At 35.9% G+C, this 16,795-nt stretch overlaps 1 protein-coding gene across 3 annotated transcripts in view; it reads left to right on the top strand.

Annotated features, from left to right (window-relative positions):
- Nucleotides 1-16,795, top strand: part of LOC134754406 (OCIA domain-containing protein 1) — a 56,686-nt gene that overhangs the window by 37,332 nt on the left and 2,559 nt on the right. For all 3 annotated transcript variants that reach the window (XM_063690723.1, XM_063690721.1, XM_063690722.1), the window contains exons 3-5: nucleotides 6,450-6,627; nucleotides 13,878-14,020; nucleotides 14,984-15,095. In XM_063690723.1, coding sequence (XP_063546793.1) covers nucleotides 6,450-6,627; nucleotides 13,878-14,020; nucleotides 14,984-15,095 — 433 coding nt within the window. The remainder of the gene's footprint in view (nucleotides 1-6,449; nucleotides 6,628-13,877; nucleotides 14,021-14,983; nucleotides 15,096-16,795) is intronic.

Here is a 16,795-nt window from a genome sequence, read left to right as displayed (position 1 = left end):
TTAATTTATTAAATATTTATATTGGAAAGGTCTGGTAAAAGTGTGAATTTTGAAATATGTCCAAAAGTTAAAGCAAAGCTAACTGTTATTCTGCGCTGCTATGTATCATTTTAAAGATATTGTTTGATTGATGTTGAGAAGATGCACTCCCATAAGTACCTATACAACTAGTAATCATCTATATTGATAAATATGATGAAAAAATATATTTACTTACTGACATTTTTCATAACAATTTTGTGCCCCAATTCTAAAGTCACCATAATGTTTAATTGTTATTATGTTTGGATTGCTGAATGAGGTGATGGATAGTACCATTTTTCTCTCCATTTTACAAGCTTTTATTTAACTTTCCCTGTATGTATGTATGTATGTATGTATGTTTGTGTGGGCCAAATCTTGGAGCTGAAATTTTGCATACATATGTAAGTCGGGTGACGCTGCAATATTATGGTACCATCAAGCTGATCTGATGATGGAGACAGGAGGTGGCCATGGGAACTCTGTGATGAAACAACTCAACTTAATTGTGTTTGGGGTTTTTGGCATTGTCTCTATGAGTATTATAGTTGCCCGTGGAAAGAAGAAAATTTTGCCAAACACTTGTTACATACTATGAGTATAGTCAGTAATTGCCAAATTATATTATTGGTATGTGGAAGTAGTGCACTGCCTTATGGGAATATAGTTCAGATCCGGAAACCGCTACCAAATTTTAGTATGTTGTTGGGCATGGTACTGGGTCTCCAAAACTGCCGGGAGACAGCGGCGCCGACCATTTACTTCAGCGGAATGACGTCATCAAAATGACTCCCGCCTCGTTGCGAATATTGCATTTTGCACCCAAACTATTCATTGCACATACACGTGTGGGGTATTAGACGAAAGCCAATAAAATATTATATATTTTACTGATACACTATGTACCACAATATACGATAGTTTAAGAGAAATTTAAAAATAAATAAAAATGATGGATTTTTTTCCCGATTATTTGGGGTTTTCAACCAAACCAAAAGTCGGACGTTAAAGCAATGTATTACAAAATTAAAGCTGATGTCTCAAGCCATACACTGATATCAAAATAATCAAAATCAGACCAAAAATGTGAAAATTATGCATCAAAATGTAGGTATTTGCTAGAACAAATGCGTTAAAGTTAAAAAAATCGAAATTGGTCATTTTCAGTATAATCCGCATAAGCTTCTAGTATGTTATTAGCAATATAAAAAGGATCATAAAACTGCTGGGAGACAATCACTATAGTGCCTGAGTGACAAATAATGGCGTCATACATGTGACCGCTGCCGAAATTTGCAAAATCTAAATTATAACTATACCATGAGTAATACATACACGTGCGCTATATCAAACGAAAGGTTATTAAATATATTATGATTCGTTAATACGTTATTTATAAAAACAATGTATATTTTAGGAGGTACAAACAAAGAAAAAACACTTTTTTTGAGAAAAGTCCGTGTATATATATTTTATAAGTCAACTAAGAAGGTTATAACAATGTTGCGTCTAATATAAAAGAAACCAGTTATTCAACTATACGTCACAGCTTAAATTTCTAATTTCTGATAAAAACTGTGGAAGTTGTACCAAAAAAAGCGCGCCAACAATTCTACCTTAATGCGCTCATATTATGCAAAGAATAGTTCTAATTATGGGGTATTAAATGAAAGAACATTACAGAAAATACATGAAATCGACATTTTGGAGTGGAATCATAATTTATAAAATGAATTTGAAAAAAAATATTGACAGAAGCAAGTACAAAATAGGTGTTGAAGTCCCTGACTTCTGGGCTAGGTAAAAAAATGTTTTTTTTATTCTTTATTCTTAACAATAATTATTGTGTCGAACAGTTTCTTAATAATTAAAATTGTGTACATTGTACCTATTAAAAATTAAAATAAATATTGAAGATAAATATAGTATAAAATTACAAATTACAATTACAAATGTCAACATATTTACAAAATTATTAGAATAAAAATTCACATGTACACATCCAATTTAACAATCACTTACTAGAAAATAATTACAAATGCCAAACTCAAGTCACATGTCAGTTAACTCAAAAAAAAATACCTAAATTCCTGTTACAAAAATATAGAACATTAACAATTTAAATTAAATATATTAAAAAGGGGTCACTCAGTTTATACACGTTATCTATAACATGTTTTGTTACCTAGCTAGACAGAGTCCTCTCCCAGACAATAGAAATAGGCAGAATTTGCTGTCTACGTGTGATGTATTGTTTACATGGAACTACTGAACTGATTTTGATAAATGAGGCGTCAATTCATTCGCCTTTGTAGCCCAGGTGCACAAAACTTAAATTTTAACCGACTTTTAAAGGAGGAGATTAGGTACGAAACGAAACCGTTGTTTTATTTGTTAAATAAATTCAATTTATAAATTCTAATTCCACTCCAAAATATCGTTTTCATGTGTTTTATGTAATGTTCTTTCATTTAATACCCGATAATTAGGACTATTTGCGAGCGCATTAAGGTAGAATCGTTGGCGCGCTTTAGTTTTTTTTTGTACAACTTCCACAGTTTTTGTCGGAAATTAAAAATTTAAGCTGCAGCGTATAGTTGAATAACTAGTTTCTTTTATATTAGACGCAACATTTTTATAACGTTTTTAGTTGAGCTATAAAATATATATACATGAACTTTTCTCAAAAAAAGTGGTTTTTCTTTGTTTGTAGCTCCTAAAATATACATTGTTTTTATAAATAATGTATTAACGAATCATAATATATTTAATAACCTTTCGTTTGATATAGCACACGTGTATGTATGACTCATGGTATAGTTATAATTTAGATTTTGCAGATTTCGGCAGCGGTCACATGTATGACGCCATTATTTGTTACTCAGGCACTATAGAGATTGTCTCCCAGCAGATTTATGATCCTTTTTATATTGCTAATAACATACTCTAGAAGCTTATGCGAATCACCCTGAAAAAGACCAATTTCGATTTTTTTAACTTTAATGCATTTGTTCTAGGAAATACCTACATTTTGATGCATAATTTTCACATTTTTGGTCTGATTTTGATTATTTTGATATCAGTATATGGCTTGAGACATCAGCTTTAATTTTGTAGTACATTGCTTTAACGTCCGACTTTTGGTTTGGTTGAAAAACTTGAAATTTCTCTTAAACTATTGTATATTTTGGTACATAGTGTATAAGTGAAATATATAATATTTTATTGGCTTTCGTTTAATACCCCACACGTGTATGTGCAATGCATAGTTTGGGTGCGAAATGCAATATTCGCAACGAGGCGGGAGTCATTTTGATGACGTCATTCCGCTGAAGTAGATGGCCGGCGCCGCTGTCTCCCGGCAGTTTTGGAGACCCAGTACCATGCCCAACAACATACTAAAATTTGGTAGCGGTTTCCGGATCTGAACTATCTCTTCGACCGTTTCCCGTAAGGCATAGTACTACTACTACACTAGACATAGTACTAAAGCTTTTACTGCCATACTTAGTTAATTCAATCAGGTGTGAAGTATGCTAAGTTGAATTGAAATGCATCTCAAATCTCTATTTGTTGTTGTAAAATTGAAGTAATTAATTGAATCAGGAATATGTTTTATAAAAACCGGCCAAGTGCGAGTCTGACTCGCACACGAAGGGTTCCGTACCATTACGCAAAAAACGGCAAAAAAATCACGTTTGCTGTATGGGAGCCCCGCTTAAATAATTTATTTTAATCTGTTTCTAGTATTTGTTGTTATAGCGGCAACAGAAATATATCATCTGTGAAAATTTCAACTGTCTAGCTATCACGATTCCTGAGCAAACGACGAGCAAACGGACAGCGGAGTCTTAGTAATAGGGTCCCGTTTTTACCCTTTGGGTACGGAACCCTTAAAATTATAAAGGATTCTAATTAGTATACTGTGTATTTCTACTTACAACCATATTAGCAATATAGTGCAAGTTCCACCATAACTATTAAATTACTGTGAAAATATGAAAGTAAAGTAAATTTTTATTTGTTAAACACAGGTGATACAGTTTAGGTCTTATGTCATAATAGGTGATTATAAAGCTCTGTATTAATTTTTAACAAGCAGAAACGTCTGCGATCGAAGCTTAGAATAAATTTAAAAGTGGAAGAATTACTGCCTCGTAACCTCGTGCCTTACATCGTAACTGGTGAATTTCCAATATGACTCTCCGGTGGCCGTTTAAGAAGTGTAACACTCTTACGGTAGATGTCGCTAGGGTCCCCTAGACCCATATAGTGGGAAGATTTGCTGACTATGGATGAGGTCTTGGTGGCTCAGTTGGCAGAGCGCTGGAATATCGATCCAGAGGCCGTGAGTTCAAGTCTCACCCAAGGCAGTAATTTTTCCACTTTTAAATTTATTCTAAGCTTTATAAAGCTCTGTGTTTTGCCTATTGGCATACAAATATTATAAAACTTAAAAACTATGGCATCTCAGCTTGTTATTAATAAATATTCATACAATTAAATGAGCATGTTATCAGAAAACAAAACAATAACCATTTAAGGTATGAATATACATCATATTAAAGATATTACATATCAAATTTAACATTCAAAACAATTATATTAAGTACAAATTAAATCATTACATAGACGACACGTTTTAATTGAGTGCTTTAAGTGTCGCCAAGAAAATCATTTACAGAGTGATAGCATTTATTTATTAAATATGATTTAATTGTATTTTAAAATTATCAGTTGGCATTGGGACTTTATATTATTTGGGATACTATTTAAAAAAATTGGGGCCATCATCAGTATACTTTTGCCCAAGAAAGCTGTGTTGTGTTGACTATTTCAGATGTTGTTATGATATTGTAAATACGTACGGGTAGCCTGCGTTGTTGAGATACTATTTTAAACAGTTGCGGATCGGTTTTTATAAAATTTGCTAATTCATATATGTATAGTGGTGGAAACGTTATTATTTTTAATGATTTAAAGAACGGAACACAGCTCTCTCTCATGTTTATTCCACAAATGCCCCGCGCGCATCTTTTTTGGGCTTTTAAAACAGCTTCTCTATGAACAGAGTTCCCCCAAAAAAGAGCGCCATATCTTAATATTAAAGCTACGATGCCATGACATGCGGTTAATAAAGCGTCTTTATCTAGTATTTTTGAAAGTTTTAGGAATGCAAATGCACTTATAATTAGGCAAAAGATGCTGCCTTTTTAAAACTTTTTAATGGTAAATAATTGTAATAGTTCTGAAGTGTTAAATTTTTTATGTAATATAAATATTATAAATTGTTATGTTTGTGTACGATAGCGCAATAAGGCAATAAATGAATATTGTATTTTACCACATAAATGGTAGTACTTTTATACTGATATTTAAAGCAATTCGTGCAAAATTATTCCCTAACCATTCCAAAATATCAAAAACGCACAATGTTAATATTCAAGTTTTCACTTCTGCCGGCAATCCCGGAGTGCAACTCGTTGTTTTTTTTTATTGAAAATTATTGAGAAGATTCAATGAGAATACATTACTCCTTATTCCGTGAACTTGTGATCAACATAATCAAAAGCTTTGGTCATATCTGGTCATATTCATTTGTTCGCAACGGTACATAGGGTGTTACAGTTTATAGTTAAGTAAGCCAAGCTACCTTGTCACACAGCAACATGCAAATTTCAAATTTTATGCCTAATACTAAACATGCACTTAAATAATCTCCAGAGAGTATCTAAAGAGTAGGGACACAAATCGCGATCTATTAAAGGTGTTGAGGCTTTGCGATATTCCATGTTATTCCGCAAGTTAATAGAAGAATAATTGTTTTCAAAAAGTAAGGCAAGTAATAAAAAGTACCTCTATCAAATGGCAATCAATATGGATGCAACGAATATTTGGCAACTATTCGATTTTCGGCCTATTCGGCCACTTTGCCGAATATTCGTTATTGGGCCGAATGTTCCTACTATTCGGCCGAATACCGAATATCTGTTGCACCTACCTAAAAAGAAAAATTGCACAATAAAAATAACCAAAAACTAGGTATATTAATATTTAAAATGTATTCTTGGAAAGTTGTTAAATACGAAGAGAAGACCCTTTTTTGAGCATTTGTTAATTACAAAATATTTTATTTTTGTCATGGGTCTGATTTTATTGATTCTAACTACATTCATTAAATCTGTTCAACAAAAAATATATGTTAACAAACGATGTGCTTCGTTGGCGAATAGTTTTTATAATAATTGTGACTCAAAATGTTCGCATGTCTTGCCGAATATTCGGCGCTTCGGCCGAGAGGGGCCGAATATTCGGTATTCGGCCAAAACCATTATTTGGGGCATCTCTAGCAATCACAGTCATGCTCCCAGATCAAGTTCAACTTATCATTCACAACACAGCTAATTGCAAATATTTTTGCTTTGCAGGTTATTTCAAGCCAAATCCCCGGTTTGGAGCTATTCCTAAAATATCATTTGCGGTGTTGGTGGGTTACTTTGTTGGAAAGCTATCTTACCAAGAGGCATGTGCTGAAAAATTGATGGCCTTACCAGGGAGCTACATTGGACAACTTCTCCGTGAAAAAAAGGAAGGGAGGATAGGCGGGTAAGAATATGCCACCGATAATCGTAACCCCATATACGTTTATTAATTACTAGCGGGTGCCCACGACTTCGTTCGCGTGGATTTAGTATTTCCCGATACACCTCTTAACCCCCTATTTAATCTTATTAGGGCCACTTGCATCATTCCACCAACCCGGGGTTAACCGGTTAAACCTGGAATTACCATGGTTACCAGTAAAATTTGACACTGAGTTAACTGTTTAACCGGTTAAACCCGGGTTAGTGGAATGGTGCAAGCTGTGGCGCTTCGGAGTTAAATTTATAAAAGCACTGAAATTCGTTTTCTTACTTTCTAATAGGTATTTTGTCTTCCTACGAATTTCAAGTCCCTACTCAAATCGTTCCCGTTATAAACTTTCAACCTCCTTTTAAACATTTTTCTTTAATTTCTGGCTTTTTTGTACATTACCGAAAGTTGACCCCATAAAAACTATTGATACTGGATAGAAATGGAATCGTTGACATAAAAAAAAACATGTAAAAAAACTTTTTTCATTTTCATACAAATTGTATGGGGAGTTTTTCTCGATTTATGGCTTTTCTAGCCGGAAATTTCTTTTTGGTCCCATACAAGCTTTTGATCCTGGACAGGAATGGGATCGATTGGCATCAAAAAAAAAGTTTGTCAAAAATGCCAATTTTCTCGCACCCTGTATGTTTTTTCCAAAATCTGTAAACGCCAATCTTCACTAATTTGAAATCGAAGGAAGGTCTCCTAAGACCATTTTCGCCTAGCAACACGGGATCTGGTAGCTGCCCTTACTGACCCAAAATCTATTTCCAGCCCTGTATAGGCATATTATTAGAATACAGAAAAAGTAATTTCAGCGTTTTTAAAAATTCATCCCCTAAAAGGGGTTGAAAATTTGAAACCATTACAAATGCTTTGAAACTTCTTAGAAAGGCATAATAGCCGCTTACAAAAAAAAAGATTCCGACGTTTTTGGAAATTTAACCCCTACGGGGGTTAAAAGGGGGATGAAAGTTTGTCTTGGGGTCAAATTTTATTATAAGCTAGGAACTTGAAACTTTGCACAAAGGTATTATATTAAATGTATAATGTAGTCCAACAAAAAATACAAAGCAATCTAAACATTCAACTATCAGAAAACGATATAAATAAAATACACCGACTAGGGAGAAAGAACCAAGAAGGAAAGGCAAGACCAGTCAGTACTAGTTTCCTTTGTCAGAGAAACGAATAAACGCGAAATAATGAAAGCGAAAAAAGGATTTAAAGATATCCATGCAAGCGAAGATTATCCGAAAGAAATTGTTAATAAGAGAAAAGAACTACAAACTAGGGTCCAAGAAGAGAGGGAAAAGGGGAATATGGCCTATATAAACTACGATAAACTCGTTGTCAAAGAAGACGAAGATAATAGGAAGAGAAGGCCCTCCGCATCGCCTCAAGGTTCAAACCAACTGAGGAAACATCAAGCGTCAAAAGATATCTGGGCAAACGCGTCCGACATTATGCGAGCGAGAGCCAACTCTAATTCCTCTACTTCCTCTGCTATCTCTGCTCTCCCGACAAACTTAAATATTTAGCAACTAACAGCCTCCCCCAATAATCATATTCAGAAAAAACAACGGAACTGGAAGATCAAAGCACACAAATCAGACACAACAAACAAACATACAAGCTCCCCAAGCCGGCTGGCCACCGTGGGGGAAAGAGACCACTACCCTCCAACTAGGAAAAAAACACAAAACCTCTACATAACCAGTTTAAATGTAAGAACCTTGTTAGCAGACAGCAGACTAGAAGAACTGAGACATGCAGTAGAATTAATAAAATGGGACATACTAGGATTATGCGAAGTAAGAAGAGAAAGAGAAACAATAGCAGAGTATAATGATTTTATTTTATATCACACAGATGGTGAAAAAGACAGAAATGGAGTTGGCTTTTTAATAAAGAAACACCTAAGAACTAAAATAATTAGCTTAAAAAGCTTTTCGAATCGTGTGGCAGCACTGGAACTACAGACATCTGCAAGTTCTACCTGTTTGTTTGTCCAATGTTATGCTCCTACAGAAGCAGCTACGAGGGAAAACACACAAATATTCTACGAAACAGTTCAAAATGCTCTTGACTCTACTGAGTCAAAAAATATCATGATACTTGGTGATTTCAACGGCAGGATAGGGAAAGCACAGGCAGGCGAAGATAAACATGTAGGCAAATACGCCTATGGAAAGAGAACCCCAAACGGCCACAAGCTTAGCCCTTGAAAATAACCTATTCTTTGTAAACAGTATGTTTAAATGCAAGCCACACCAAAAGTGGACATGGCAGTCTCCAAATGGAGAGCACTTTAACGAAATTGACTATATACTAACAAGCCAGCCAAAAAATGTCCAAGACTTCAACTAAAAACTCTCAATTTCAATACGGACCATAGTATGATCAGGTGCAAACTGTCTTTAGATACCAAAGCAAATAGAAGAAAAATCAAACCCTACAATTCCAGCTGTGACCTGCCAACTATGTCTGAGGAAAGTGCTAAATATTGGGAGAACAAATTTATGAATTCCATCACATCATCAACACAAGTACAAGAACAATATAATAAATTAGAAACCGAACTACAAAACATTATAAATGAGTTACCGAAATTAAAGAAAGAGAAACACAAATATTTGAATCAAGAAACAATAGAACTTTTAAACCAAAGAAAAGAACTGTATAAGGAAAAGAGAACAAAAGAAATAAAGTCCAAAATAACTAATATTAGTAAACAAATTAATAGAAACATAACCAGGCAGAAAAAAGAAATAGGACAAAAAACTTTTGAAAAATTCATTAGCAAAACTGGAGCTCTCCGGAAAGCCTATAAAGAATTGTGCGAGAAGTCGGAATGGACAGAAAAGGTGAAAAACAAGCAAGGCTTTATGGAAACCAGACGCCGGAACATAGTAAATGAGGCAACTCTATTTTATAAGGAACTGTACTCCGATAAAACTTTAACTTCAAGTAGCCCCAAAATACACAACACTCGGATATGGAACCTCCAGAAATTCTTATGTCAGAAATAGAATATGCTATAAAGACACAAAAAAATGGCAAGTCTCCAGGAAATGACAACATCACAAACTAAATGTTGAAATCCCTTTTGCCTTCACTACTCAGACCACTCCAAATACTCTTTAATAATATTTTAAAATCAGAAAAAACACCAGAGCAATGGTCTAAATCTAAAATAATATTGCTACACAAGAAAGGTCCAAAGAGCGAGCTGGGAAACTACAGACCAATTAGCCTTATGACAAATATATACAAGGTGTTCTCGAAAGTAATACTGAACAGGATAACAAATACGTTAGACGAATGCCAACCACGCGAACAAGCAGGATTCCGCAAAAAGTTTTCAACTGTAGACCATATACAAGCTATTACCCAACTCATAGAAAAGGCAAAAGAATTTAGAATAATGTTGTATATGTGCTTTATAGACTACACAAAGGCCTTCGATTCGCTGCACTTTGAAGCAATATGGTCATCATTGGCGCAACAAGGGGTAAATAAAAAATATATAAACATTATATCCAATATATATACAAAATGTTATGTGAAAGTGCGTCTAGAGCGTGAAGGTCCAGCATTCCCAATACAAAAAGGAGTAAGACAGGGGGACCCGCTTAGCCAAAAAATATTTTCAGCGACGTTGGAATCTGTTTTCAGATGTGTAGAGTGGAAAGCGAAAGGCATAAAAATTGACCGAGAAATACTGAGCCACCTACGTTTCGCGGACGACATAGTCGTTTTTGCGGACAGTGCAGCCATCCTGGAAAGCACGGTAAATGAGTTAGCAATGGCGAGCAAGAGAGTAGGGCTGTCAATGAACAAATCAAAGACAAAGATCCTGACCAACGGCGAACTCGTGGATATTGCTGTAGAGAGCGAAAAAATAGAATACGTGGAAGAGTATATACTCGTATATCTTGGCCAAACAGTGTCGTTTGAAGACAACACAGAAAAGGAAATTCAAAGAAGAATATCTACATCGTGGAAAAAGTACTGGGAATTAAAGATCATGAAAAACGGCTCTGTCCATATTAATATAAAGAAAAAACTACACGACATGACTATACTTCCATGCTTAACATATGGTTGTCAGACATGGTCTTTAAGGAAGAAAGAATCGCTGTTTGCCAACGTAAGATGGAAAGGAGTATGCTCGGGTTAAAGATAGCAGACAGGGTAAACAACCACAAAATAAGAAAAACAACAAAAGTTGTAGATGTAAAAACCAAAATGAGAAAATAAAAAAAAGGCAATGGGCAGGCCACATATGCCGTATGGAGAACAGGTGGACGAAGCGTTTGGTGGAATGGTACCCGTACGAAGGGAACAGAGGTCAAGGACACCCGAGGAAGAGATGGAGGGATGTCTTCACTGAAATAACGGGTGTCGATTGGATGCGTAAGGCTCGTGACAGAGCACTGTGGAAGAGTTTGGGGGTGGCCTACGCCACGGAGGCGACTACTATTACATAAGTAAACTTTGTTAACTGATTAAATTATTATTATGTAAATGTTAATAGTAGAAATAAAGGCTATTTTTATTATTTTTATTTTTATTAAATTAAAAAACAAGAAAACTAATTTTAGCGTTTTTAAAATTCATTCCCCAAGGTGGTGAAACGGGGGTTGAAAGTTTGTATGGAGATCAAACATTTTATTTAGTGCAGGACTTGAATCATTGTATAAAGGTATATTATTAGCATAGAAGAAAAGTAATTTCAGCGATTTAAAGAAAAATTCACCCTTTAAAAGTGGTTGACATGGGGTTGAAAGTTTGTATAGGGTTCAAATTTTATTTTAAGCTAGAAATTAGAAATTTCGTAAAAAGATATATCGTTAAAATAATATTACAAAAAAAAGTTATTCCAACGTTCTTAATAATTCAACCCCTAAGGGGGTTAAAAAGGGGATGTAATTCATGTAATGTAAGTTTAATGTAGTATAAGTTTTCGTTTAAGCTGGGAATATGAAACTTGGTAAAAGGGCATTATATTAAAATAGACGAAATCTGATTGCACCGTGTTTGAAAAGTTTGTATTAATAAAGTTTGCATCGGGAGCGAACATTTTTTTTAAATAATGGACTTGAAAATCTAAGTGTTGAGAGGAATTATATCGAGAACAATTTTTTTCAGTTAGGGGCTTGAAACTTCGTACTTTGTGAAAGACAAATTTCATGCGTTGTATTAACAAATGATTAACCGTCCCTACTGATATCTTTTGCTGCATAATGTTCTATGCTCATGTAAAATATATAACCACCAACATACAAATCCACGCGCACGAAGTCGCGGGCAACAGCTAGTATATATAAATATAGATTATACAGTCGATCAATCCATTATTTGTTCCTTGCATTGGAACACTATTTTTCTCCTATTAGGATCTAAGGAACTCGTGATTCTGTCTCATAAAATTACTAATAAAAAAGAAGTATTGTGTAAAACTATCACTAAAATGACCCAGCCACGGGTCTCAAAGTGAGAGAGAAATTACACGAGTGAGAAGACACGCGCGTTCTCCACTGTATATGCGTTATACATAGTAGGAGATACGTTATATATGGTCGACCTTAACCGAGACGTCTGACGGATGAAACTTGTATTTTATGGAAGAAAATATGTTCCCGAACATAAATAAATAGGGTTGCCTAAAGAAATATGATCAAGGCTAATACCTACTAATAAATAATTTTTTTTTCTTCAAATTTCACCGACTTGTCTGACGAACGAAATAAGTTCTAATGGAAAGTATACAACCGTACAGTTACTGCCGATTCAAAAATAATAAAAGTGGAGAATTTGCAAGAAGAAGGAGTAAATGATGAGTATAAGAGTAGATTAAAAACCGAATTCGAAGGTATAGAGTAGTAAGTGAATTAAGTTAAGTACAAATGTAACTAGAGACTTATGACCCCACAGTCAAACTCATTATTGAGTTTTGCGGGGCTATGATTATTGTATGAATACTCTGTATTTTATTAAATAAAAAAATAAAATAAAAAAGAGAAGTATGTGGAGTGAGTAAGAGGCACAAAGGAAAAAAGGAGAAGAATGTTTTGTGGAATAAAGATGTACAAGAAGCAGTGTGTGAGAAGAAAAAGTTGTGGTTGGATTGGTTAGCCACAAGAGCTAACGAAAGAAATCACACAGCTTCATTTGACGAAGTCAGTGAAGCGAAAATAGTATTTTATACAATCGTGATATAATAGAGAGCTTTTCAGTCGAGTACCGTGTTTAAGCAACGAAGCTTGCCGAGTTGCTTAAGGTAAGGTACGAGATTGAAAAGCTTGATTATATCACTATTGTATACAATACTTTTTTTCTACTCGTCGAGTATAATCTGTGTATTACGACTTCATTTGCAACACTACAACCTTACTCTTTTCAACGTTGGATAGTCTATGGCACTTCCGACTTAAGCATAAGAATTTTATCGATATAAACCGTATCGGCCGCAGCCCGCGATACCTTCATACTCGTACGCGCACCGGCCGCCGGGCCCGGTGCCCCCGGCGGGTTGGTCAACGACACCTCCTCGTAACTCATGAGGCCCTGGTACCTGCTATGCGCTAAATTCAATTTTAAGACAATTTTTCTCGATTTTGGCCTACGGTGGCCTATGGAGACTAACAAGCAACGCTAAGCGGTTTTCGTAGGATATGGATGTTGCTATACGAAGGGTGTCACATGCGCGTATATGACTTATGAAGCAATTGTTGGCCAACCAATCACAAAGCAGATGCGACGCAGCAGCGTGTTTAAGTAGGCTAATTTGCATTAAATCGAGTCTCCTTAAACAAGAAATATTTTACTGAAATGTATGAAGTTCTATTTTCAAATTTTTTATACTTGACTAAACCGTATCGATAAAATTCTTATGCTTAAGTCGGAAGTGCCATAGACTATCCAACGTTGAAAAGAGTAAGGTTGTAGTGTTGCATATGAAGTCGTAATACACAGATTATACTCGACGAGTAGAAAAAGGATTATAGAAGAATTAAAGTGTTAGTAAAGGAATTGGTAGACAGAAAAAAAGACGAACAGAAAGATAAAATGGAAGAAAGGCTCTCTCAAAATTTCCAGATAAATATAGTTTTTCTGGAAGTCCGTTCGTCTGGCCAGGCGTGGCACCCATGAGCTGAAGTCGGTAAAGGACGAGAATGGTTGGTGGTTATGGTATTTCTCTGCGATCATTTCAGAGGTGGAAACATACAAAGCACTCCGAGCATGTTCGGCGCCGGCCCTAACGACATCTACTCGGACGCGGGCCCCGGCAGCTCGCTGGACTTGGACACCGACCGCCCAGTCTTCAGCGACGATTCTTATCGCCCCGATAATGAAGGTCAGATTCTTATGACGTGTCTAACACTCCACTCGCTCGGATGAAGCTTAAATGCATATAATTTTTAGGCATAAGGTAGATGTCCGAGGGCACGTCACTGTCCCAGTACTAACATGTCACGTCATTAGCAATAGAGCTGACATAGGCTAGGTTCGCACGGCGACTATACGATTCGATATTTTCTCGCATACGGCTTTTCCGTATACGAGACGACCGTTCACACGGCGCGAGGACCATTCGGTTTTTTCACATTACAACTGCTCGCCCGCGCGCGTATCTTATACGAGAAACCAGTTTGTTCGTGTGAACGAAACAACGTAACCCAAGCGCAACTGAGCACCGCATTCGATAAAATCGTTACGAGAATCTCGCATCCTCGGTGGCAAGATCCTAACGGTATACGATAAAAAATATGTCACGAATACGAGATTTTCACGCATGGACGCCGCGCCGTGTGAACGATTTGCAGTTTCCATATAAATTTTGTTGTCACTACGACATTCGATAAAATCTCGTATACGGTACGATACGAACGAGAAAAATTACGCCGTGTGAACGTAGCCATCGGGTGTTATCTATTGCAGCACTGGGGCGTTTACTTTAGGTACATATGTTGATACAACATTAAAGTGAAGACTAATATTGAAATATATCGTATCATATCGAACATTTCGTATTCTAGCACGATTACGGTTTATTCCCACTATATAGTTTGCTACCACTGGTAACGACTTGGCGGTAACTTGGAATAACCCACGATTACCAAGGATAGAAAATCACGCGTTTTCTCGAGTTACCTAGGCGTCGAACGCGTGATTTTTATTACGGGAAATTAAACATTCCCATTTTTGTCTTCCCGTAACTTGTGGGTAACCTACACATTGTAGATTAAATAGCGATATTTTCTTTTGCAGAGAAGTTAAAAAAAGGATAAACAAAAACCGTGAAAATTGGTCATTTTAGGTGGAGGTTTCCCCTCGTTGGGCCCGGACAGGAAGCACCCTGCTCTCTCTTACGATGACCTTAGGCGCAGGAACCGCGGCGAGTACACCGAGGCTAGACAAGATCCGTACAGGTAACAATACAATACAATACTCTTTATTGCACACCTTACATAGTTTACAATAAACGCACAGAAACATAAACAAACATAATTGGATAGAGGTAACAACAGGCTGTTTATCGCTTAAAAGCGATCTCTTCCAGACAACCTTTAGGTATCGGAGATAATAGAATAGAATATACAATAGGTGGCAAAGAAACAAAAAAATATGAAAAGTCGACTTAAATATAACCGAACAACACAAAACTTTAATATAGATAAACATACTTAAATACATACATAGACATACATACATAAATAATAAGGTAACATTATTAACTAATAATTTTCACTCGTACTCTTTGAATATCACGTCCTAACTCATCAACGTTATCGCCACATATCCATTACGTACATCTGGCCTACGTCCTACATCTGCGACTTCTCCTGGCGAAGATAGAGTACCATTATACTCGTACTTCATTCCAGATAACATTATACTTCAGAAGATCACAAAATCAGATTCTGAATCTTTATTGTGAAGTTGTAGCGGCAGAACACAGCAAAGAAACTTCGATTTCGATACACAAATCATATCTTTATCATTGCTATTTCAAATAAGCAGGCGTCTATATATATACTTATTCAATTCCATATTACTCTTTAACCGCTCTCTGAATTTGATTGTGCTTCATACATGTGGAAGCACATTGCGAGCACTAACCGTAGGCAGTACTTTCACCCTTGAGTAGGCAGCCATTAGCTAGAACTGGAAATGCACCCGCCAACCTGACGTCAGGTTGGCGGACGTCATTTATATCTTAAATATCTCTGGAGTTTAAAGAGCACATTGCTCCAATTTTGGCGCACATTTGGCACATTGCTAGCACTAACTCCTGACGTATACCGCAGCTCCATTTGTTGATGTACACCCGCCATCCTGATACTCACAGGTACTCTAACAATTTAAGAAGGCTCCGTTTTCATACATATACCAATCAGTCTCCGTTGAATCGTCTGGTGGTCTGGATTTTATGTTACACCACTTCTCATATTATCATCTCTCTTACACATTTTTTTTATATTCCCCATATTGGTTATTGTGTTGTGTCAAATGTAGCCAATAACGACAGCAAACCATATACAAATCAGTTACCTTCTTAAGTCAGTCGGATAATATAATGAAAAAGAACGAGTGATATAATATACTGAAAAAACACGCGTGTTTAATATCTATGAACCTAAAATCGGTGGAATGAAAACGTTGTTTTGAGCAAGTGTGTTGAAAATTATTTAATAAGCTTCGAAGGAACGTCTACTCTAGAGCGTACGTTTTGTTTATATGACCTTGACGTCACTAGGGACGCCATGACACTTAAAAGCGTTTTGGAGCGAATTTTAAATCTAAAAACTAAAATCTAGTTTTTTCCTACTAAACCTTTATTAAATGCAGAAATATGTTATTCATAGTAAATAATTTATGTTTCTTAACATTATAGGACAGTTTTTCAAAATCTGTCATCATGCCTATTGAGTCGCTTAACTTCAAACTTGGATAAATCCGCTCTACCCATAGAGTGCTCGTGGTAGAGTAGATTTGTCAGTTTAAAGTAAATTGACTCAATAGGGAATATTGCGCAAAACTCTGCTTAGAGGGCGTCACTAGCACAATCACAGGGCCTGCCGCGAAACACGAAAATCGAAAGTTCGGTGTCTGCCTCTCAATCACTTGC

The sequence above is a fragment of the Cydia strobilella genome, chromosome Z (genome assembly GCF_947568885.1).
Source record: "Cydia strobilella chromosome Z, ilCydStro3.1, whole genome shotgun sequence".
In the NCBI taxonomy this organism is placed as follows: domain Eukaryota; kingdom Metazoa; phylum Arthropoda; class Insecta; order Lepidoptera; family Tortricidae; genus Cydia; species Cydia strobilella.
This window is presented reverse-complemented; position numbering and strand designations above follow the sequence as displayed.